The 22508-nt window shown below is 42.9% G+C and overlaps 2 protein-coding genes across 3 annotated transcripts; one reads left to right on the forward strand and one right to left on the reverse strand.

Moving 5' to 3' along the window:
- Positions 1–1009: 1009 nt before the first annotated feature.
- Positions 1010–5344, forward strand: capza1b (capping actin protein of muscle Z-line subunit alpha 1b). Its single transcript, XM_080030630.1, has 10 exons — positions 1010–1071; positions 2094–2157; positions 2357–2408; positions 2558–2621; positions 2710–2916; positions 3003–3082; positions 3278–3356; positions 3459–3530; positions 3662–3724; positions 3868–5344. The coding sequence occupies exons 1-10, from the start codon at positions 1033–1035 to the stop codon at positions 4006–4008; spliced, it is 861 nt and encodes a 286-aa protein (XP_079886756.1). The 5' UTR covers positions 1010–1032; the 3' UTR covers positions 4009–5344.
- A 110-nt stretch (positions 5345–5454) lies between these two features.
- cttnbp2nlb (CTTNBP2 N-terminal like b) lies at positions 5455–21514 on the reverse strand. 2 transcript variants are annotated; one of them, XM_080031770.1, is made up of 5 exons: positions 21420–21514; positions 18675–18782; positions 10219–10470; positions 9546–9653; positions 5455–8070 (listed from the first exon to the last, which is right to left on the reverse strand). In XM_080031770.1, the coding sequence occupies exons 1-5, from the start codon at positions 21423–21425 to the stop codon at positions 6694–6696; spliced, it is 1851 nt and encodes a 616-aa protein (XP_079887896.1). In that variant the 5' UTR covers positions 21426–21514; the 3' UTR covers positions 5455–6693. The 2 variants fall into 2 exon arrangements, with proteins under 2 accessions (XP_079887896.1, XP_079887895.1); XM_080031769.1 differs by having other exon boundaries at positions 9519–9653.
- Between the last annotated feature and the right edge of the window lie 994 nt (positions 21515–22508).

Genomic DNA, 22508 nt, shown 5'->3' on the forward strand with positions numbered 1-22508 from the left:
ACAGCGAACAATGCCCTATTCATTACTTAGCTAGGAAGCTAGCCAGCCATACACACAAGTTTGTGAGGTTGAAACAGACTACCACTAAAAACCAAGAATGAGTATATAAACAATAGCCTGAGCCGTTGTGCTAACTAAGCAAGCGATTAGTAGGTGATGAACAAATTGAACAAGTTAGTTAGAAAAGCTAGTTTGTTGATAGCCATGCTTGGCGGATTAAATAACCAGGAAGTTCCTGTGGCATCTGACAGCAAACAACCGAACCAGTGTCAGTCTGCTAGCTTGACTTGAAAGCCTGCTAACGTTAATAGTTTTTAACAAAAACGGTAACAGTGTGAATAACGCCATCTTTACATTGGCATCTAAATTAGGATGTTTTTTTGTTTATATAATCTGTTTTTAAAAGATGAAAGCACTCGGTCAAGTCTTAAACGTACCTGTGAGCCCATGATAGGGACGGTGAGTGTCGCTAGTCTGCAAAGATCCAGCCGTTGAAAGCACAATAGAGAGGGGGGGGGACTCCGATAAAAAGCTAGCTCAAAGTAAACATAACACATGTAACAACTTCCGATTACAACTTCAAAAATAAAACAAAATCCCTTATGAACAGTTCCCGAATTAATCAAAACACCCACGTTTAGAAATTAAATAATGATGTATAAGAATAAGTACATCACATACAACAATCTACACCATGAGTCAGCTAACTTTGAACGTTGTGGACGACAAATAACAGTAATTTTCCTAAGCTTTTATTTGGTAGGCACATCAGGAAGCCATAGAGCTGAGCTATTATCGCCATCTAGCGTCAACACAATTAGTATTTTCAAAGACTATGTTACGTTGTGTCCATGCGAAGCTATTGCTTTTTTTTAAGTATATGTCATTATCCCCGAAGCACAGCTATACAAATATGTTTTAAAATATATGTTTTAAAATCACTTTGAAGCCAGAATCTTAAGGGGTGTGAATGATATCCACTGCACTGTTTCTGTCAGTCAGCTGGGGTAGGTGGGGTCACAAAGAGCCAAGATGGCTGACTTTGAAGAGCCGCTGTCAGATGAGGAGAAGGTTTGAATACTATTTAATTCCTTTGCTCAACGACAACTTATTTAATTTGTAGTGAGTTATACGTAGTATAAACTCACGTGATATAAGGGTTAATTTGTTGGAAGGAATGCCAGTTTTTCGTCGCGTATGGAACTGAAGAACTTGTGTTTTCAAAGCTACCGTTAGCTGACCATCCAAAGCTAGTTAAAGCTTAGTTGGCTAGCGGCGAAATCCCATACAAGGGCTCGACCACCGGACTCTTGTACTTATTAGTGTTCGTACTTATTGAGAATAGCAGCAATGGTGTTTTTTTTAAAGTCGTGATGCAATGTCTGTGCCAGTCTGCAATAATTACAGTGTGGGCTACATATTCCTCTCGTATAACGTTTGCTAACATTAGCGGCTAACGTTACTTTGCCTTGGATTTCTGGGTCAAACAGATTCAGTTGCAGCTTAAATACTTGTTAGCCTCAAATGTCTCGAGATCATGATATGGGTTCCTACCGTTTAGTTGCAGACTGATACCACCCTCAATATGCTGGTGGCAGCTGTACACATTACCAGTTTGAGGCAAACTCAAATTATTATGAATGACAGACTGCAGTATTTCTGGAATAGACAATAATTATAATTTCCCTCTAACGCACCACTTCACTGAACCATCAGTAGTGGCGTTCTCCTTATAACATCAAGAGACATTTAAGATTAAAGGTCTATCGAAGGGGTGAAATTTAGGGCAAGATTATGGAATGATTTTATAGACTTGGCAGATAGTCTCTCAAAACATTTCAAAATACTCTATATTGTTCCTTTATTTAATTTCTTTATGTCCTTACAAGTTCATTATTTTGTTGAGGTGTTGAAGTTTGGGTGCATATTTTGGTTAATGAAGAGTGAAACTGATGTTAATTATAGCTAAAATATTAGTTTGTAGTGTCTCTCACAGGAATGTATGCTGTACGTCGGAGTAGAAGTTATGTACTACTTATATTATCCTGATTGACAGCTGAGTTAATTGGTTGCATTTAATTTACCTTCCATAGGTCCGCATAGCGGCCAACTTTGTCACACATGCACCTCCGGGAGAGTTCAATGAGGTCTTCAATGGTAAGAAGTAGCTGATGTGACAAGATGCCTGCAATAATAACACTGCAGTCAATATTATATATTGTATCATTTGCCACTGATAATAATAATAATAATAATAATAATAATAATAATAATAATAATAATAATAATAATAATAATAATACTTTGTTTTTCTTAAGAGCCCTATGCAAACAGTTGTTTCTTTTTGTCTTGCTAGATGTGCGGCTTCTTCTCAACAATGACAACCTCCTCAGGGAGGGGGCATCACAGTAAGTAACACTCAATTAAGACAGATGTAAGAAATTCAAAAACAAATTGTGGTGTATTCTATATAAGGCAGAGAAGAATATAAGCAGGGCCATTGTACTTGATGTCATACTATTAATGACCAAGCTACGTGCACATTATATTTGTCCAGCTCCTTTGCCCAGTACAACATGGATCAGTTTACTCCTGCCAAACTAGAGGGCTATGATGAGCCGGTAAGTTTCATCATGAATATTTCCTATTTATTCCAGAAGAGAAAGTGTCAAATACAGACTTTTTAAGTTTTTCATCCTTCCTTTATAGGTCCTGATCACGGAGCATGGTGACTTGGGTCAGGGACGTTTCCTTGACCCCCGCAACTGCTTGTCCTTCCGCTTCGACCACCTAAGAAAAGAGGTGAGCGACATTCAGCCATATGAAGGAGAGACAGCCCTAAGAAGTTGGAGAGATGCCTGTGATGCTTCCCTTAGTGCCTACGTCAAAGAGCACTACCCTACTGGAGTGTGCACGGTAAGGCGCACAGAAACTGTGACAAAAGAATGAGTAATCTGAGCAGCAGGGACTCCATTTAACCCATAACCATACTTGGGTTGCAGGTATATGGGAAAACTGTTGATGGTCAGCAAACAATCATAGCCTGCATTGAGGGACATCAGTTTCAACCCAAAAACTTCTGGTACAGTGACATCTCTCTGAATATATCTATATCTGATAGGATATGTTGCTAATATTTTTAATATAAGTTTGTCACAAAGGTTATGAATGAACAATTTAACTTTTTAATAGTGATGAAAGTGAAAAAAATTGGCCTTTTAGTTCTATTAAGGATCCTGATGAAGTCTGATTTCCTCTTTCCATTTATCTTACACAGGAATGGGCGCTGTAGGTCAGAGTGGAAGCTTACCATTGGTCAATCCACTGCTCAGGTGGTGGGAGTGTTGAAGATCCAGGTGACTTGAATTCAGTGTGTTCATCTGCATAAATGATAAATAAGTCAAAGAGGGACATTACAAAAAAACTTCAACTCACTAATGAAGTTCTTGGGTCTCCAGGTGCACTATTATGAAGATGGGAATGTGCAGTTGGTTAGCCATAAGGAGGTAGAAGAATCAATACCGGTGAATGTAAGTAAACAGTTTATACATTAGCAGCACTAATGTGGTCTTTCATTTGTGGTTAAAACCTTATGATGCTTACATAGTAAAATACTGTCTGTGTCAAGGGGATGATTGTATGTGTGTTTTTTTTAAAACAGAATGAAAGCCAAGCAGCCAAGGAATTTGTTGACATCATTGAGAATGCTGAAAATGACTACCAGGTAAGCTGCCCTTTTGATTACATGTATTGTGTGCTAATGTTCATTATTACAGGTGTTACTTGTATTGAAACTAAAAACCTTTTAAATATTAAACTAAAATAAGATTGTACTTATTTGTTTCCCTCCATTTGTTTTGCCCTCAGACTGCAATCAGTGAGAACTACCAGACCATGTCTGACACAACGTTTAAGGCCCTGCGTCGCCAGCTGCCTGTCACACGCACCAAGATCGACTGGAATAAGATCCTTAGTTACAAAATTGGCAAGGAGATGCAAAATGCCTAGTGTCAGGTCAGAGACCGACCAGGGAGACACAAGCTCCACTGGGCCCACAAACCCACCTATCGGAGCGCAAGGACTAACCAAAGCAAACTATATCAGTATGGGGCAAGGAATTAAAGAAAAAAAAAAAGTATAACTGAATATTTGCAGACTGCTAGGCACAGATTTCTGTCTGCTGTAAGAAAGCTGCGGTTATGGAGATAATCGTGGTTTGGAGAAATTGGTTAATTCTGGATGTGTGTTGTGAAAAAAGTTGTGTTGGGTGAGTGTTCAAGGCTGTGCTCAGGACTGCTACTTAAACATAAGTAAATCTTCTTTCGGCTGTCAAAGGAATTGCAGCCGTTTCTAGATTCAGGTGTCGGTGACAATGTTTCTTCTTCTTTTTTTAAGTCAAACTGATGCACAACAGTGATCATGTCAAAGTGACAAATTCAGCACACAGGGAAAATAACCAGGCACACAAGGCAATTGATGAGATAAATTAAGCACACCATAACATATCAGGGTTTGATTTTGGAAATGAAGATATGAATATTGTCAAAGTTTTGGGTGGAATTAGAATTCAGGTGAATCAATAAAAGTGGGACAATGACAGGGAAAATGAATAGCACTCATCTGACATTTTAGCTAGTACCGAGCTGATACTGTTGCTGGACTGACAACTTTGTTACACGGTGCCAATGAAATGACAATATTTCTACCTGTTAACATTTAAGAGTAGCAGGATCCTCAGCATAGCTCTGTTCCTACACTGTAGGCGTTTATGTTTGTCTGTGTCTGTCAGGACTGAAGGAATGTTTTCTGTTGCGCTCCACTGATGTATGTCTCTCCACCCATGCAAGCTACGATGACTGAAATAAGATAAACCAACTCCTACGATGCTGCATCTTAAGTGCATTTTCTGTTCTCTTACTTTGGCAAACCACCTCTATTGTTGTGCAGCTTTTCCTTTTTCAAAGGGAAACATACTCATATTAACCCAAGATTTATTTGCCAAAATCTCTTTCCTATGGTAAAGAACTCCATCCTTCTACCCATGTATGCAAATTTCTATTTTATTACGCTGGTTTTTGTTGGAGTCTTAGAATATTGCACTCACTCTCAACTGTAACACACTGTTTGTGTATTGGTCAATGCAAAGTGATCGCAAAGCAGTTGCTATGTAAGGCAGCATCATATACTGTATGTTACATGACTTCTGTGTAGGCTGACTCTGGATCAGTTAATTGTTAGCTATACTATGTGCAGTGTTCAACCCTCACACTATACTCCAACTGTGTGCCGATCAGTTATTAAGTTCAAGACTGGACTGCCCCATTCTGTTGTACAAATAAATAGATTGAACATCTTGGCTTGTCACTTTCCTTTCATGCGGTCACACAAAAATCCTTATGTACAAATAGCCTATAAATAAAGTTTCAGTGGGAGAAAGAAATTGACACACCGAGCAATAAGGCATAGGCAATTTATTTAGAATAGCACTAGATCTTGCAGGTATTCATGATATGCATATTTCTTAAAGACAGCTGAGGGGAAACTGCCCTGTGGAAAAACGGTGTATAATCACAAACCTAGTCTTGAGAATTGATTGGACAAAATAACAAATATTTTGAGTCAATTCTTGCTTTTAAAGCCAGAAAATACAAAACAATTAAAATAAATCTAATAGTGTAGATCTATTAGAACAAGACCCAATCTCATGTTCGTTGCTTAACAGATATTATAGAAAAAACAGTTACAGTAGAAAGATTCAAACCTTTGGTCCCCATTATGTTCATTGATGGAATATCCCAAAGGGTTATCACAAGGTCTTCCTTGGTTTGGACAAAGCAGAAATTTACCTTTCCTGAATAAAACTTTTGAAATTGTAGACATGTAGTATCTTACAGTAATGTAGCGCAAAGTGTGTGTTTCCCATTCAAGACAGGATTCAGTGCATTCATGACAAGTGTAAAAGAATAAAGCAGCACATGCATGGGATGTTGCTCATAGTGAATCAACAGAGTCCTTTTGAACTATTTACAGTATATAATATTGTTTTCATGGACCATCTCCATAAGAATTCATTGGAAAAACATTAAAACTACTTACTAGTTTATTGTAAAATGGTGATAGCTACGCATTTGTTATACTCTACATACATATATCTTAGCCCTTTTACTTCCTACACAGTTCTGACTGAACAGGCTTCTTTTTTTATTCAAACAGGACTGATAATCTGAGCATTAAGGGAACAGTGTTGTGCTGTGAAATATCGTAAAACATTTTTCTTCATAACCAAAAAAAGGTATTTAGCTGGGTCTCTTTATAATCGTTTTTCGACACCCTTAATATAGTGTTAAATTGGAAAATAACTGAGATTGACATTGTCATTCTAAAACTTCAATACAATATATATAAAAAGGAATAAAAAGAGGAACATGAATAGCAAATATTAAATCAATAAAAGAAATCCATAATATACTCTATATTTCATTTTAAATAGTTCATCTCCGATTGTTGCTCAGGTTGTGGTGCAGAGGTAGGGCTGCGACACACTTTTGCGTCTGTTTTTGAACCATTCTACTTTTTTTTTAAAGTCTAAACTACTGATTACGGGCGCTAAGTTGGGGTTGGGGGGGCTGTGTGAATATTACAGTAACTGTTGATTTAGGCCTGACTCGTCCAAAGTGTCTGTGTATGATCTAGTTAGCTGCTGGAAGATAAAAGCAGGTGGTCTGGCTCCTTGGCCCCCCCCTCCTGTCCACAGTTCCCGGTCAGCTCTGGGAAGAGGCTGGTCCGAGGCGAGTGACAGGGGGAGCCTGGGGTTGGACTCATGCCTGGCTTCTTGTGAGGGATGAGAGGAGGGTGGCTCTTCTCCGAGCGAGGAGTGAGTGGTGAGCGCATGCCTAGGCCCGGAGATAAGGGCCCTGAGGAAGGCGACCTCCCCCCAGGAGGAGTCGCCCCTACGTTGCGGTAGTCTGTACCAAACGGAGAGCTGCTGATGGGCGCCAGCTTGACGCCCGCCTGCTGGCTGGTGAAGCGCGACAGCACCTGAGTGACGGTGTTGCGCGCCAGCTGCTTGGCCGTGCTGTGCTCCGGCGGGGGAGAGAGGATGGAGGAGGCCGTGGTCGGGGACAGGTCCCTGGGGGAGAGAGGGCAGCCAGAGTGTTGCTGCTGCTGCTCCAGCTCCGCCTGGCTCTGGAACTTGTGGCGGGCGGCGTGGAAGCGCTGGTTGACCCCGGCCTGGTAGCAGGACTGATGGAAGCCCGGGCTGCCCAGGCGCTTGGCCAGAACCGGGGAGGAGATGGGCGAAGAGGACAGGGAAGAGGAGGCCGTGCTGGACGGAGAGTGAGGAGGATGAGGGTGAGGGTGAGGAGGATAAGGGTGAAGAGGGGAATGCAAAAGTGCTGCTCCTCCTCCTCCGTTCTCCACCACCATCGCTGATCCAGCCCCATTTTCTGGCCCTTTCCCTTCCTGTGTCTGTGGGTCTGTTTTCTCTTTATGAGCGTGATGGCCGTTGATCTTTGACAGTGAGGTGGCTTTGGTAGGAGTGACAGTTGGTGTCTTTCCGTCGGGCTCAGTCTGAACAGAGGTGGACACCAGCGTCACATTTTGAAGTGATTGGTTCCCCTCTGGTGCCACTGCTGCCTCCTTCACTTCCTCTTCTTCACCTCCTCCTCCTCTTCCAGTTTGAGCCTCCAGTCTCTTCCTCAGCTCCCCCAGCTGTCTCTCCAACTCCACACTCCTCTGCTCCTCTTTGCCGATCCTGGCTTTCAGCTGCTCTCGCTCGGTGTGGAACTCGGCCAGTTGCCTCTCGGAGCGGGCCTCCATGCGCGCCGCCCCTGTCTTCTGGTCCTGTAGAACCCCCCGGAGCTGCTCCAGGGCGCTGGTCTCCTGGTCCAGCAGTGTGCGGAGCTGGGAGACCTTGAGGGCCTCCTCCTGAGCCAGACCGCTGGCTCTCTGGAGCTCCAGGGTGAGGCTGCAGGAGAGCTGCTGCTGCTGGGACAGAGACTCCTCTGCCTGGGTCACCGCCTGCGCTCGCTCCTCCTCCAACCGCCGCACTGTCGCACGCTCAGCATCCAACTAGAGAGAGAGGGAGGGAGGGATAGAGGGAGAGAGGGAGAGAGGGAGGAAGGGAGGGAAATACCAGAGTCAAGGCAATGTAAGGAAGAGGTTTTTCCACATTTGACCACAAGGAGGCAAAATAACACTACTTTGTTTTTACAGCACAGGATGAGAAACCTTTTCCCTTCTTTTTTTTGAAAATACAATTGTTCAGCAAAAAAGGAGTTTTATGTCTTTATGTTTTGGATGTGTATTTTATTGCACTAAATACATTACAAGTATGTACCACAATGGAGTTAGCTTAAGTTGTCTTTTTTTAAATGTTCAAATGGACCTAATTTCTGTTTATTTTAAGCCTATTGTAAATATGAGATAATAATAATTTCCTTTAATAAGCTAATTGGAAACAGATACATTGGTATAACATATATGAATTGCTTTATTAGACACAACACTTTTATAAGGGGTCCCCCTTTGTAGGTAATCAATTCCTGTTTCCCTCCTAACTTTTTTTCCCTTCATAAACACATATTGTTAATTAAGGTACATTTAAGCAAGGTCTGCTGGAATCATACAGCAATAGGAAAAAGGATTGAAGGACAGTGTGTGTTGTCAGAGTCACAAACATTTTAAAAAACCTGTTTTGCCTTGTTAAAGGATTCTTTGCTTGCAGTGCATGTTTAAGGAACGTTTTTTTTTCTGCCATGAGGTCATCGGAGGGTGACTGTGCTGCTTGAAAGCTTTGATGAGTAAGAGAGCGGGGAACTGGGAGGTGATAAAACACAGTCTAGTGTATATGATTGGTGTACAAAAAAAACAACACAGGCAGGAAAGCCAGAGGAAGACTGGGAGACACTCAGGAACCCTTTCTTACATATGGCCCCTGGGTAAAGTTTGTATAGTGGCTGATTGTGTGCTCACAGTGTGCGTGCACGCCTGCTGACCCTGCATTAGACATGGACATCCATTATCTCAGGTTTCCTGAGGCCATCAAGCCCCAGGGCTGCTGGACCACTGAACAATGGCCTCTTCCTCCTCTGTTTCCTATGGAACGGCCCTGTGCCTGTGCGTATGTACGGGGCCTATGTGTGTGTGTGTGTGTGTGTGTGTGTGTGTGTGTGTGTGTGTGTGTGTGTGTGTGTGTGTGTGTGTGTGTGTGTGTGTGTGTGTGTACTTTAACAGGGCAAGCCCTCTCCACCCTGCGGGGTTACACAATAGGACCGCCCTGACGTTTCCCTTCCCCACAGTTGCTGGGTTTTAAATCACAGCAAACACTATGAAGAGAACACCGTGCAGGCAGATGACAGGGAGAACGGAGCAGAGGACGGGAAAGGAAGGCAGGAACATCCCTTCCACCAGATGTGCTAGTCTATTGGTGAGTGGGAATTGTAAGTGGCATTTTAACTGTAACTTTGACATATTAAAAAACTCAGAAAGACACACACAGTGCAACAGAACATGTGCACCTTGTATCTTTGACATGTCCGTGGTACCTGTTGCAGCAGTTTGTCTCTCTCCGTCTGCAGCATGAAGGAGAAATCATCACTGTGCGCAGAGTCCTGCGCCCGCTGTCGTTTCTCCTCCTCCAGATCAGCTATCACCTATCAAACACACAGCCTCACAATTATTTGAAGTAACATGCAGATACAGTATGTTTCAGGATTCAGAGCATGAATTTGACATCATTCTCTAATTAACTTGCATATGATGTGCTATTCCCATAAAGAGTCTCCTACCCAAACACTGTTACTATATAGGCACTGTGAAACTTGTCCCATCACCTATCAATGTATACCAGAACCTCCCTCTTCATGTTAAGTCAGTTTCACCTTCTCTCCAAAGTTCCCTCATAGACAGTCTATAGATTTCTATAAATGGAGTGTTTATGCCTCCCATAAACGCCCGGACGAGCCGTGATAAAGCTCCTAATAACCCCGTGGGTGCGGCGGCTGCCTATCTGCCCCCACCCCAGCCAAGTCTCCGGGAGAAACACAGAGACAAATAGATACATTCACAGACAGACACATACAACACGCCTATTGTACATGTGTGAGCCTCAGTGTGACACTGGCTGGCTACTTTGGGTGTGTTGCAGCAGACGTATCGACATGTAAATCTGAACTGAGAAATCTGTGACTGTGTACGAGCGTGTGCCTTGCCTCTTACCCTCCTGTGTCTGCTCTCGGCAGCTGCCAACTGTCCCATCATCCTCTCCTGCATCCTCTTGCAGTGAGCCATGACCAGTTTAAGCACAGCCAGTGGGTTTGGGCCCACCGCCCGGCCCTGCATGTGTGTGTGAGGCTGGGCAAGTGTGTCTTGGCGCTCCTCTGGCTCGTGGTCCCGCTGCAGGGCCAGGAACGGATCGCTGAGGTCATACTGGCCATAGCGCTCCTGGACGAAAGAATCTCTGTGCTGAGCCTGATGGACACACACACACACGCAAACATATAGTAGACATTAATTGTGTTGTTAGGTCGTTCCGTGAAATTGTTCTAACCACTGGATCAGATGAAAGACTGTGACTACTGTAATAGAATATATATATATATATATATATATATTTTCTTGTCTCATTTGGATATCCTTGATCATTTTTTGTATGAGTTATATGTTTATGTGTGGATGATTTGCATTAATGTTCAGTTGATGTGGATGAATTATTTGAGTGTGTACTGTCTGTGCGATGAAATGCCAGATTGTCTGATTTGTTGTTAGTGAATGTCTCTTGAATAATTCCATGAGGGATGGATTATGTAAATGACCAGACCCGAACATAAAATATTCATTACTTCCATCCACTCATATACCAATATGCTGATCTTTACCTTGAAAAGCAGTCCTTCTTTCCAAGTTTCATCGAAATCACGATTTAAATGACGGGATAAGAAAATCACAATTGAGGATAAACATTATGCAGCAGTTGTTGTGAAAGTCGTCAAACAGTTGCCACATCCCGAAGTAACACCACAAACCTTCTTTCGTCAGAGCTTGTAAAAGCACCGCCAGAAAATATATGACGAGTATATAAAGTAAAGTTAAAGTAGGGATGCTCTAGTTCGGTCTAGTAATACAACTACTATTTCAGAGTCATTTGCAACTATTACTCTGTATGAAAAAGGCTCATGAAGGCACAGTGAGGTAATACATGTGTAGTTTAGAATCAAACTAACGAGACAGCAGGTGTTAGATTAGATCTAGTTTGTTGGGCTTTGATTGCATTTGGTGCGTCCCCGTGTGATGGAAATCCGCGTGGAGTGATGTTATTGTCAGTGTGAGCACAAGCAGATGGTCTCTACACTCCACCCAAACACAAAGAGGTGAGCCATGGCTGTCCAACCCCCACCAGGGGCAGATGTTAACTCCTCCCCAAGGATGCAGGGGTGAAACACACTCACACACAGCTGTTCAAGACGAGGAGGTGCGATTAAAACCAGAACAAAATAATTGGTTAAAAAGTGATAGCATACTTGCCCAAGGGTAAAAATAAGATCCAGAGGGGCAAAATATTGGAAGAGACTAAATCAAAGTTTAATTTACTAAAAACCATCCATGCCTGGTTGGGAGAAATGTCAAAAATGGCTGGAATGTCACTCATTGGGGGGTCTCATTAAATACATACAGTGAGTAGTAGGTTTGAATTGTGGAGGCATGCAGGGTCAGCTGGAAGGGCTAGTGATGTGCGCACATGATACAGAGTTCACTCGTTCACTCTCCTGAACACACCCCGTTGTCCTCTCCCCATGCGGTCTACATCAGACGACCCCGATCCTCCGGCCCCCTTCGTCCCCCTGCCCATAACATGGCAACGGCATCCCTCTGCCCCATCATCATCATCATCCTCATCATCACCATCTCACAGAAAATGCCTCTCTCTTAACACGCCTCTGTGTCAGCCTCTCCTTGACACACACCAGCCCAGAGGCCATCATCAGTAAGGAGGTCGTATTTGAGTCTCTTTCTCTAGCTGAACAAAGAATGTGACCCTCGCTGGAGAGATTACAGGACTCCGACAAAGACACTGTCTCAGTGAGTCAGTTCGGTCTCATGCATTGCCTCAGTCAGTGTCTGACCCAGCAGGCCTCAATGTATGAGAGTGGCTACGATGGGCGTGCATAGTATGTCTGTGTGTCTCTTTTTTCCCCTTTTTTATGGGAATATAATAGTGTATGTGCGTGTAAGCAAAGCCATTGTAAGTGTGTTTACCTGGGGCTGTGTGCATGTGCGATGGGGCTGCGCTTTGGAGCAAAGATTTAAAAGCTTCTTCATCTTGCTGTGGTCAAAACTGAGGCTTGAACGGACCATTAAGGGCCGGGCTGAGATTGGATAGTGTGTGTGTACGTGTGTGTGTGTGTGTCAGTCCAGGCCTAGTGTCTGGTCTCCCATGGTTTTCTCGGGAAAGTTCTGATCATAATGACAGGGTGTGCTTTCCTTTATGAGAGGGCACAACAGCCAAACCCTCCCTGCTGCAAAGCTCTCATTTCTGCCCAACTACTGATGACATATGTCTCCAAAACAAAGTTGTAAAGTATTATATGTGAGTAGCAATATACTTTTTTTGTCCCCTGTTTTATTATCAATCATTTGCTTTTTTAACTTGCATCAAGTACGTAGGAATTCCTCTACAAAGTGTCATTGCAACGTTGTAGCTAATGAAATGGGTGTGTTACAGCATGTTGTACAGCATTACACTTCTCCAACAGCCTGTATCCTCTAATGCATTCCCGCAGCAATAACAAGGTGTCAAAGACTACCTGATGCTTTTCACCTGGAAAAAAGTCTGTCAGTCAGTTACCCACAAGCCTCGGGGCACAATCCTGTCCTTGTGTGAGCTGCAAAGAGCCAGGGAGTCCTGTTTCCTTGGTGAGCCTGTGTAGTGGCTGTCACACAAAGAAGTCAGCGCGGTTGACATGGACACAATGACATCTCTCAGTAGTATCTATCTGGTGCACATCTCAAAGTTACAAATGTATGATTTTGCCCCCTAATCAATTCCTTAGAGATACTACCAGTGAAAGAATCAGAGCTATGAAGGAATACATATGCATGCAAATTTCTCTCTGTGTGCACACCATTCTGCATGAAGTTCTTAGCATAGCTGGCTGTCTCCAGGGTAACATCTCAAATATGAAGCGTTGCAGTGGGGGGTATGGGAAAAGCAAGCATTCCTGGGGAATTAGTTGCTCTTCAGACGAACAGTCAGACACACGGAGACAAAAGGATAGCAGGACCAGACCTGTCAGATATTTTTTTTTAAAGATTCTTTCAAGAAATCTAGAGTTCCATGCAAGCGTCTTTGCAACAACAAGAGAGAGAACAATGCACTGGGACCTGGGAATCTCCAACATTTCATTTTTCACAACACACTGGAGTATGAGGTCGTCTTTCAGTTCTATCCGGTTAATTCAAACAAACAAATAAAGTTAGTTTATTTAGCGAGACTCTTGATTTTAAACCTGTAGAGCAAGCCAAAGCACAGTGTCAGGTAATTGTCAAAAGACGACAGTGGGGTAGGCTGCAGCAGACCCTATAGTGTTGGATTTAATGTATCTGGCGTCCATGTTTGCATAGATGAGTTAGCCTATACTCTTAAGTAGGCTTAGTGCAGTTTTTCCTCCTGGGGTGGGTGGACAACTAATTTGCTCTACTTAATAGTGGAGAAGGAGATACAGTCAATGGGACACTTGTGAGTCGTGTTGAATAACAAGCTTTGGCAGGTGAGGGGTATCAGTCCACTGGCTGTCACATCTGATTTATAGGAGCTGATGAGGCTGCAAACTCAAACAGACACAAAAGGAAACTGACCCATTTTGTTAGTGCTGGTCATTAGAGCATTAAGACATTACAGATTTGCATGCTGGGGGAATCCCAATTGTAGCAAATTGGAAAATGGGAGAAGGGCCGGGGGACTGCGTCCATATAAACATAAAAAGCTTAGCCATCAAGTCCTCCTAGGATTCAACTGACCATCTTTGAACTGTGTGCTATCATATATAGTCTTTGTCTATAAAAGGTACCAGTTGAGACATTAATTAAACAAACAAATCATAAAACGACCGAAGAGAAATAAGATATCACATATCAGTTAGTTTATAGTCGTGTGCACTAAATAGAGTTTGGTGCTGGGGAATAGTGATTAGCTAAGTAGGAATAAAGAACAACATAGCCATTGCTGGACATGGTTTAGTGAAAATGATGAAACTGATGTAAAAAAACAACTGAAAACAATCATTTTAAAGAGGCTATAGACTTTAGGGAAGTGCAGTAGCCTAGTGCTAGTTATTAATGTGTAGGCCTATGGGTGAAGTGGGTATATCATTAGCAACCTCTTTGACATTACACAGAGCAATTTAAATTTAAAAAGTATTAATTAGTCGAGCCCTATGTCCTGTCATTGTTTCATGTAAACATTTATATCCCTCTAACTGGTATTCCCAGGACGAGAACATTTAGTTGCTGAATTGATTAGGCTACATTGTTTGGGCCCTCATCTACAGTTACTGAGAACTCACTGTGATTATACAAAATGTCTTCCAAGGTTAATCATCAATTAATAACGGTTGAGTAATAATTTTTTTTAACCATGTTCTGCATGGTTTATGTCTTTGCATGCTTTGTTCAAAGTGAAATGAACACTTTCCAGGAAGCAAACTAAAAGCATTTTATATGTATTATATTATAAGTGCACTTGGCAAGCGATATATATATTTCAAAGAACACAATTTAGAGTAAAGGATGCATGCAGTGGGTTTCACAACATTGCCTAAATACGGTGGTCACTTGGGGTACACAATGGTCATATGAAGGTACAAATGGCAATGGTTAAAAAATAGACTTGTAAGATAGGCTTGATTCTCTTGTGAACTGTACCTGTCCCAGTGACATGCGTCTGTGCTCTTGAGAAAATTAAATAGAGAGATGAGATTTTAAGTGCTTGCTCTTTGAAGTGTAAGCTAAAGTGTGTGGTTAAGACTTAAGCCGTATCCTCCACACCTCCCACCCACACATTAACAACAGAGGGCACTAATATATCTGGGGAAGACGCCAAACAAAACCCTCACTTTACTTTATGGGCTGCACAGTAAGACAACTTCAATGTAATGTTTAACTGCCTCGGACGCTATCATGGGTGGTAATACAAGTAGTAATACATGGATGTTTCACCCTTTGGTTGGGCAGTGCTTTTGGAGAAGCATAACATACTGTATAATTAGATGGCATAAGGAAGTGCACCTTTATTTTCTTGAGTCAAACATTAAACAGAATTAATTCATTGATGCCAACACAAGCACAAAGTTCATTAAGAACGCAGTGATTTTTCTTATCTGATACTGGCTGTTTTCTTGGCTTGGCATGGCCTGTTTTATCACTATTCTATTTGTGGCTGGTAAATACTCTCTTGTTCAGTGCAAATAGCAGTGAAGGGTGGAGTTTATTACCATTACAGATATGACAACCCTTTATTTTGGGTCTAGGGAGAAGAGATGCTGCCATAAAAGGGCATCCAGAGGAAAGCAAAAACTTGATCTCTGTCGCTCACATGAACTAATCGTTGCTGTGTAAGGTGTGTATTTCTGTACGAAGGTATCAGGTCCTTTGTTGTCATCATCAAAGTATTTTCAGGTCAGGGAGTTGAGTCTTGCTCTCACAGGCCTCAGGCACAGGCTGTTTATATGGAAGCACCTCCCTTACTCACAGACAAGTGTGCATTACATTGTGTTGTTACTGTTAGGTTTTGCGTTGCTTTTAAGGGCACCCTCTGTATAGCGTATGCTCTTTTTTATCATATGTTCCGCTTTTGCCCATTGTGACAACATGTCCAAATTGGGCAGCGTAACAGAATATACAATCTTATCGGACCAGCACACTGTAGCCAGGCCCTATTGTTTTATGGAGTCAGGAAGACCACGTCAGTCCGCAAAAATAGACAAGGCATTTTAGTATTACAGGACATGACATCATGTGAAAAACAGAACAGGCCCAGTCGAGGATGACTGCAACATTTTAACCACACAAACGTGGTGGCCTGCGCAAACAAATACAGTTGAATCTTTTGTCAAACACTAGTATTTGTTTAACAGCCACACACAGGTGCTCCAAAACTAAAAGTTGAAGCAGGTCCTTGGCGCAGACAACGTTTCACACAAATCACAAGGTTTGTGCAGCAAGTGTTAAAGACTCCTCCTCAATAGGCATATGTTCTTGTCTTTCACTGGTGTTTCTGTAGAGCTAATTGCTCTCTGTTGGAATGAATTGCTTTATGCATGACGGAGAGAAGATAATAGCATTAGCAACCGTATAGATATAGACAATCATCAACTCAACAGATATGCCACTCCTGTTGGAATGCAGGACCTGTTCCTGGTGTCATGTTCTCGGGAATGTTCCCTCTAGCTCAAGTAAAACTGCCTATCAGTGTCCTTCGTGATGAGAGCTGAAAAATGTGCAATCAAGAATCTGTAGAGACAAGTCCCAGAGATGACGCCATCTTATAAGCAAGCATGGGAACATTGAAACACTTCCAAGTTTTCAGGCGTTTTGGGTGAAGGAAGGGTTAAAAGCGCCCGAATGTGGTTGTCATGAGCTATCTACAGGCATGCCGAGTGCTTGCCGCTGAAAGGAGGAAATGTTTAAAGTTGGAAAAAGAGATTTAAGAGCCTCTACGCCTTTCTCAATGGTCCTCACATGCAAGTAAACATTATTGACCCACAGAAACAGACAGTACCAACACACTTCATGGGTACCAGATCAATGCACAGAGATCGAGACACAGAGCTCAGTAAGGGAAACATGAGCCTGCTACCAACCCTTGACACTCCCTTCTGCAGCAAGGTGTTTACACACAACCTGCTCTATTATAGACCAGTCAGTAAAAAACGGTGTACAGGCCCCAAGTGGGAACAAGGGAAGTCGGTGATCTGAGCCTATTACTCTGTACATCCTCTGCACAATAAACACTGCAGCCTCTAACTGGCCCATCAAAGACCAACATTGTGTGTGTGTGTGTGTGTGTGTGTGTGTGTGTGTGTGTGTGTGTGTGTGTGTGTGTGTGTGTGTGTGTGTGTGTGTGTGTGTGTGTGTGTGTGTGTGTGTGTGTGTGTGTGTGTGTGTGTGTGTGTGTGTGTGTGTGTGTGTGTGTGTGTGTGTGTGTGTGTGTGTGTGTGTCGGCAGATAGGACATGGGTCATGGTCAAACATAAAAAGACTCCCCCTTAATGTGGCTGTGTGTGAGGGGAAAAGAGAAGGAGGAAATGAGGGCCAGGGGGGAATAAAGCAGTATTAGGCCTACAGCTAGAGATAGGGAAAGAGGAATAAGTAGACTACAAGGCGACTGTACATTTGACCTAAGGGGATAACAGTGGGTGTTCGAAAAGAGTTTCGGGTCAAACCCCTGCATGCGTCAGATCTGGACAGCTGCCATTTACGATATATCTGAGCCAGGGTGGTTAGAGCGGCTTCCCCTCAGGCCCTCTGGAATTGAAAAAAACGATCTCATAATTACAGCCTCGCTTGCTTGCGAGACAAACTTCACAATCATGTCCCGTTTTGACTGGCAAGGTTTGCAGCAGCTGATTTGTCCACCCAATAGAGCAGCTGCTGTGGACATGAGTGAGTAAAGCAAGAGGCATGGAGAGAGACAATCAAACTATCAAAGGGAGACTAGACTCAAAAAGTGCGAAACATCGAAGGAAGACGGCGTTTTGCTTGAATGTGACTGAATGGGCTGAACAAAACTGATGATTTTAAAAAGAACACAACGTCTGCAATGCGATAAGGTGGTTGTTTGGGTCATGTCTGAGGTGTTGTTGTTTAATGTGCACTTATATCCGAGAGTTCCAAATTCACAGTGTGCCTCGAAACATTCACAGGTAGGCTTTCTGAGAAGGCTGTTTTACACATATTAAGTGCTAATGTGAATTCATCTCTGACTGCTTTATAAGTCTGCTTTAATCTTCTGGTTTTCATTTAAGAATTGAAAACAATGTTAGATACAGCGAATTTACCAGATCCAAACAAGTTTTTTTTCTGTTTTTTTTTACAAGGGTATGAAGTATTTTCCCGAGGCAAGGAACCAAATTCCAAAGTCCTCCTCTTTGGCCAAAGGCAAATTTTGTTTCTATTTCGGAGCAATGGGACTTGCCCGGATTAAAATAAAAAAAATAAAAAAACGGTTACTTGAGAGATGCATTCTAGACACACCAGGTGAACTACAGTCGGTGTGTAGTCATGACGTGGACATATCTAGGTCGGAAAAGTAGAAAATAAATTAAATGAAAGGTGGAAATGAGAAATGAAGGTTGGTCCGACCAGCAATAAAGAGGCTTCTCCATTGGTAAAAAAACAGCCTGGGAAATCCAGAATGACTCCTGTGCCATTGTCTTTACTGTTTCCTTTAGTTTCCTGTTTACACACTCCCCTCCCTGTTCGCACACATTCTTTTTGGTGGGTGTAATGCTGAAAACGGTTCATTTAAGTGTCCGTGGATGCCTCCGGTAGACCAACACAAGAGCATGAGAATGGCTATAGTGCCACTTTTCCAGTTAGAACTGTGTTTGTATGCTCCTTAATGTATGTGAGGTGCCCTTAGGGGGATTTTGAGTGAATCGAATGCAGTGTCCAACTCACCCTGAGGGCATGTATGACCACGTCCTGGGCCTCTAGCTCTCCCTCCAGGATACTGAGGAGAGTCAGCAGCTCTGCTCTGCCCAGAGCCTCCACATTCATCTTCTCATCCTGAGTGACAGAGAATAAGAGAAAGAAATATTCTCACTGGTTTATCGCATAAAAAAAAGAAAGAAAATGAACTAAATATACAATCAGAATGATCTATCTACCCAGTCAATCACCAAAGATACTTCTGGATGTGAGGAAAGAGATTCACGTGTAGGGTTAGGAGAGCACTTAATGGTGGCTTGTCTTGAGGGCATTTTTCAGCGTGTGTGTGCTGGCACCGAATTGATAATGGGATGGGACTCGGGGTCCCATCTGTGGCCCCCCACTGGGTTGTGCTCAGGGCTGTAAACAGGAAGTCATTAGCATATCTGCATGTTAAGTTGCTGAGGGACTGAGGACCAACGTCTGCTCTATTGAGTTCGCTGAGAAAGGTGTGCCGCGCTCTCCAAATATCATCATTGTTAGTGAGGCCAAAGTGATCATTTGTAACATCTAATTTGGGCACACACTTTTAAGGTATACTACTAGCCATCCTTCACTCCATCCACTGCATCCTGTGATTCATCAGCTAGGTCCAGTCTAGTCACAGCAGGGTCCAGACATAACACACTTCACACAGCTGACATCATCCTTAGGGGAAGAGGAAGATCAATGCACACAACTTAGTCCAAGTCATCTTTAAAAGTGGGAGTGAAGTCATGTTCAGGTTGTAATCAGTGCCTCGTAACATTGTGGCTATTCCATCGAGTGATAATGACGTGTTTGACAAGGTATGTACAAGCTGTTAAGTTAGATAACAGAAGCTACAACGATCAGCCTCAGTCTCTCACGCTCCTCACTCCAACTAAAGTGGACGTCAAATTGGAAAAGCTCCGTACAAGTCGCCATAAGAATTTGTCAGTAGTATGCAGCGTGCATGCTTGCTGTGTAACCTATGCGGAAGGGTGTGTCAGATTCAAATCAAGACTTAACATCAATCGTCTTGGTGCTTGGCTGCAGAAGAGGATTGTTCCTCTCTACTGGAGGACTGAACACTGTTCTTCCAAAATATTTGGTTGTTTTGTTAATGGTGAACCCTGTTTGTGGGTCCCAAATATCTTTGGTGTTCAATTGGGATGAGAACAGTTCTCTTCAAAAGGACAAACGGGTTTGTTTTATGCCCCGAACGGGAATGTCTGCATTAGTTGTGTTCATCTCTAGTCTTTTGTTCTGGTGTTCCAATGAATCCGTCAGCGGTATTACGTTTTTTCAACCAGCCAACTTTATCGTGTCCTCAAACAAACCTCCTCCTCCTCCTCTCTTTTTCACTCACAGGGAAGAAGGCTGAATCCCAAGAGCACTGTTTACTTTCTTGCAGCGGTGTCCAAATTCCTCTGTGCATTCTGAGGCGCACCGCACATTCAAAGCAGGGCAAACAAAGTGTGAATCCGTAGTTATTTACTGGCTTGCTAACTTGCTAACAGGCACTGCAAGGAAGGTTTCGGGTCACACGCATGAACCCACACATCTATATTAGTCGGGTTAAGTTGAGAAACTGTTTGTCTGAGCCGCTGGCCGTCAAATGTTTGAGGCCAAAATTTGCACTATGTCACACGATATGTTGAAATCAGCTTCCATGGAAAATCATTCCTGCATTCCAGGGATGCCCACACCATGGGAATCATCACTCCAGAGTAAGTCCCAGGATCCCACTGTGTAGCCCACATGGTTTCAAGTGGCATTGTGCAGTATGGTTTTGGATAGATTAACTAATAACAGGCCAATGTAAATATCTCAACAGTCTCGTCAAGATATGGGTGTGTTCATGCAAACCAGCAGATGATGGTCAAGCCAAAACCGAAGTAAACAGCTAATTTAACGTGTGTGTGTGTGTGTGTGTGTGTGTGTGTGTGTGTGTGTGTGTGTGTGTGTGTGTGTTTGTATGCACTTTCTTTTCTTGTTTTACCATGCACACACACACACACACACACAAACACACACACACACACACACACACACACACACACACACACACACACACACACACACACACACACACACACACACACACACACACACACACACAAAACTCTACAACTCTTTGCTGAGAAACCGGGAATAATCTGTGCCCACTGTGCAGGGAAGACTGCTCAAGATGTTTCAAGGCAAGACATGGATGGCAGTGGTTGTCTTGGAACAGCACCTGCCTGCCGTCCTGGGCCTTTGTCTGACTGACACAAGAACATGTCATTATGCTTGGCAACATTAAGTCCAATTTGCTACATGTCACAGTCACAGAACGTCACACAATCACAACGCATTAGCTATTATATAGATTGTGTGGGGTGATAATGGTTAAATCAATACTGCATCAATATTACTGAAGTACTCACACCCATTCGCCTGAAAATGAACTCAACATGAGACCACTATAGGCTACTAGATCTCAGCGTTTCCTGTCTACTATCCATCTATCTGAACACTAATTTTGTAATGTTATGTAGCATTAATCCCCATATTAGTTGATGTAATTGCTGTAAAGTTCCATTCAATAAGAAACGGTGATGTCCTATAGCCTATTAGCAAATATCAGATTAGGTCAGAGACCTGTCTGTGGACTTTCTTACTAATAAAAAGAACCCCGCCCAAATTTTAGATAGCGTTTCTGATACCCAGTACCAAAAACAATTATTCCCACAACCCTCCATGTAAACATACCTTCATGCGCTATGTTCTGCTCGCATTAATTGTTCTCCAAATCCAAAAAAAGGAGGCTCCGCAAGAGCATGAATCAAGGCAACCCACTGTCACAGGCGCTCTCGCTCCGAGGCGAGTGGGAACAACAGACGTTCAATGACGGGGCCACCAGCCAATCCAAAGGGTGTAGTGCAACGATCTGACCAATGGCTTGCGGGCTTTCCGCTATGGGGCGGGGATAAGGGCGGGCGTTCCGGGTCTGTGGGATAAACCTCTTTGTTTCGGTCGGACGTCCAGTCTTGATTTCTGCCTACTCATGTGTCACAACCATAATCATGGTCGCAACGCTATTTATTTATTAATAAGCGTATTATTAAGAGTTAATGATGACACGGTGTGCACACGGTTACTAGGCATGATTGGTAGTTTCTAAATGTGAATGGCACGAGGGTATGCCTAATTCAACTTTAAATTTTGCAATGTTATAGGCATAATGTCTGGGCCAATCTTCAATTAAATACAAACTCCATTATATTTCCGTGTTCTCCTGCACAGGCGGTCTGTAAACTCACTTTGAAAACTTGCAGAGCAGGTTGTTCCTCAAAATCCCCTTAGAATTGACGCCTCGTGCTATAGAGGGCTTGCATCGTCTCTCGCTGTGTTTTACCTACCCTTAGTGGCCAAACGACAGTACTGCAACACTGAACTAATGTTTTTGCTGTGTAGGCCCATTAGACTGATTTGATTGGTCCCAGAGCTGCAAAACCATGACACATGTATAACTGAGCTGCATTGAACTGTGTAGACATGTCGAAACATTGTAACCTATGCCACGTTTGAACATGCCTTTAGCGTGCAGCATGCTCACTCCTAGACATGGCATGATAGACTAATGTATAGTCTGACAATTTACTGAAGTATGCCTAGGGCTTTTATGATGCATTCTGAAGTTATGGCAGTCTGCATTGCTTTATGTCTTGTGTTGCACAACTAAGATACACTTTGGAAATCAGGGTGTTGAAAAAATTGCAGTAGGATGGGCTTGTCAAACAGTAGGCCTATAGCCTTTGGGATTTTGAGCTAATGCTGGGGGTTCAGTCCTTCAATACA

The sequence above is a fragment of the Ammodytes marinus genome, assembly GCF_949987685.1.
Source record: "Ammodytes marinus genome assembly, chromosome: 7".
NCBI classification, from domain to species: domain Eukaryota; kingdom Metazoa; phylum Chordata; class Actinopteri; order Uranoscopiformes; family Ammodytidae; genus Ammodytes; species Ammodytes marinus.

Excerpts from the sequence above, each read along its gene's own strand:
- cttnbp2nlb (XM_080031769.1), bottom strand. Across the intron at positions 10,471-18,674 it reads TGGTCATACATGCCCTCAGG|GCTCAGCACAGAGATTCTTT; the intron begins GTGAGTTGGACA and ends TGTGTCCATCAG. Across the intron at positions 9,654-10,218 it reads CCGAGAGCAGACACAGGAGG|GTGATAGCTGATCTGGAGGA; the intron begins GTAAGAGGCAAG and ends TGTGTTTGATAG.
- capza1b (XM_080030630.1), top strand. The coding sequence starts at position 1,033 with ATGGCTGACTTTGAAGAGCCGCTGTCAGATGAGGAGAAG. Across the intron at positions 1,072-2,093 it reads CGCTGTCAGATGAGGAGAAG|GTCCGCATAGCGGCCAACTT; the intron begins GTTTGAATACTA and ends TACCTTCCATAG. Across the intron at positions 2,158-2,356 it reads GTTCAATGAGGTCTTCAATG|ATGTGCGGCTTCTTCTCAAC; the intron begins GTAAGAAGTAGC and ends TTGTCTTGCTAG.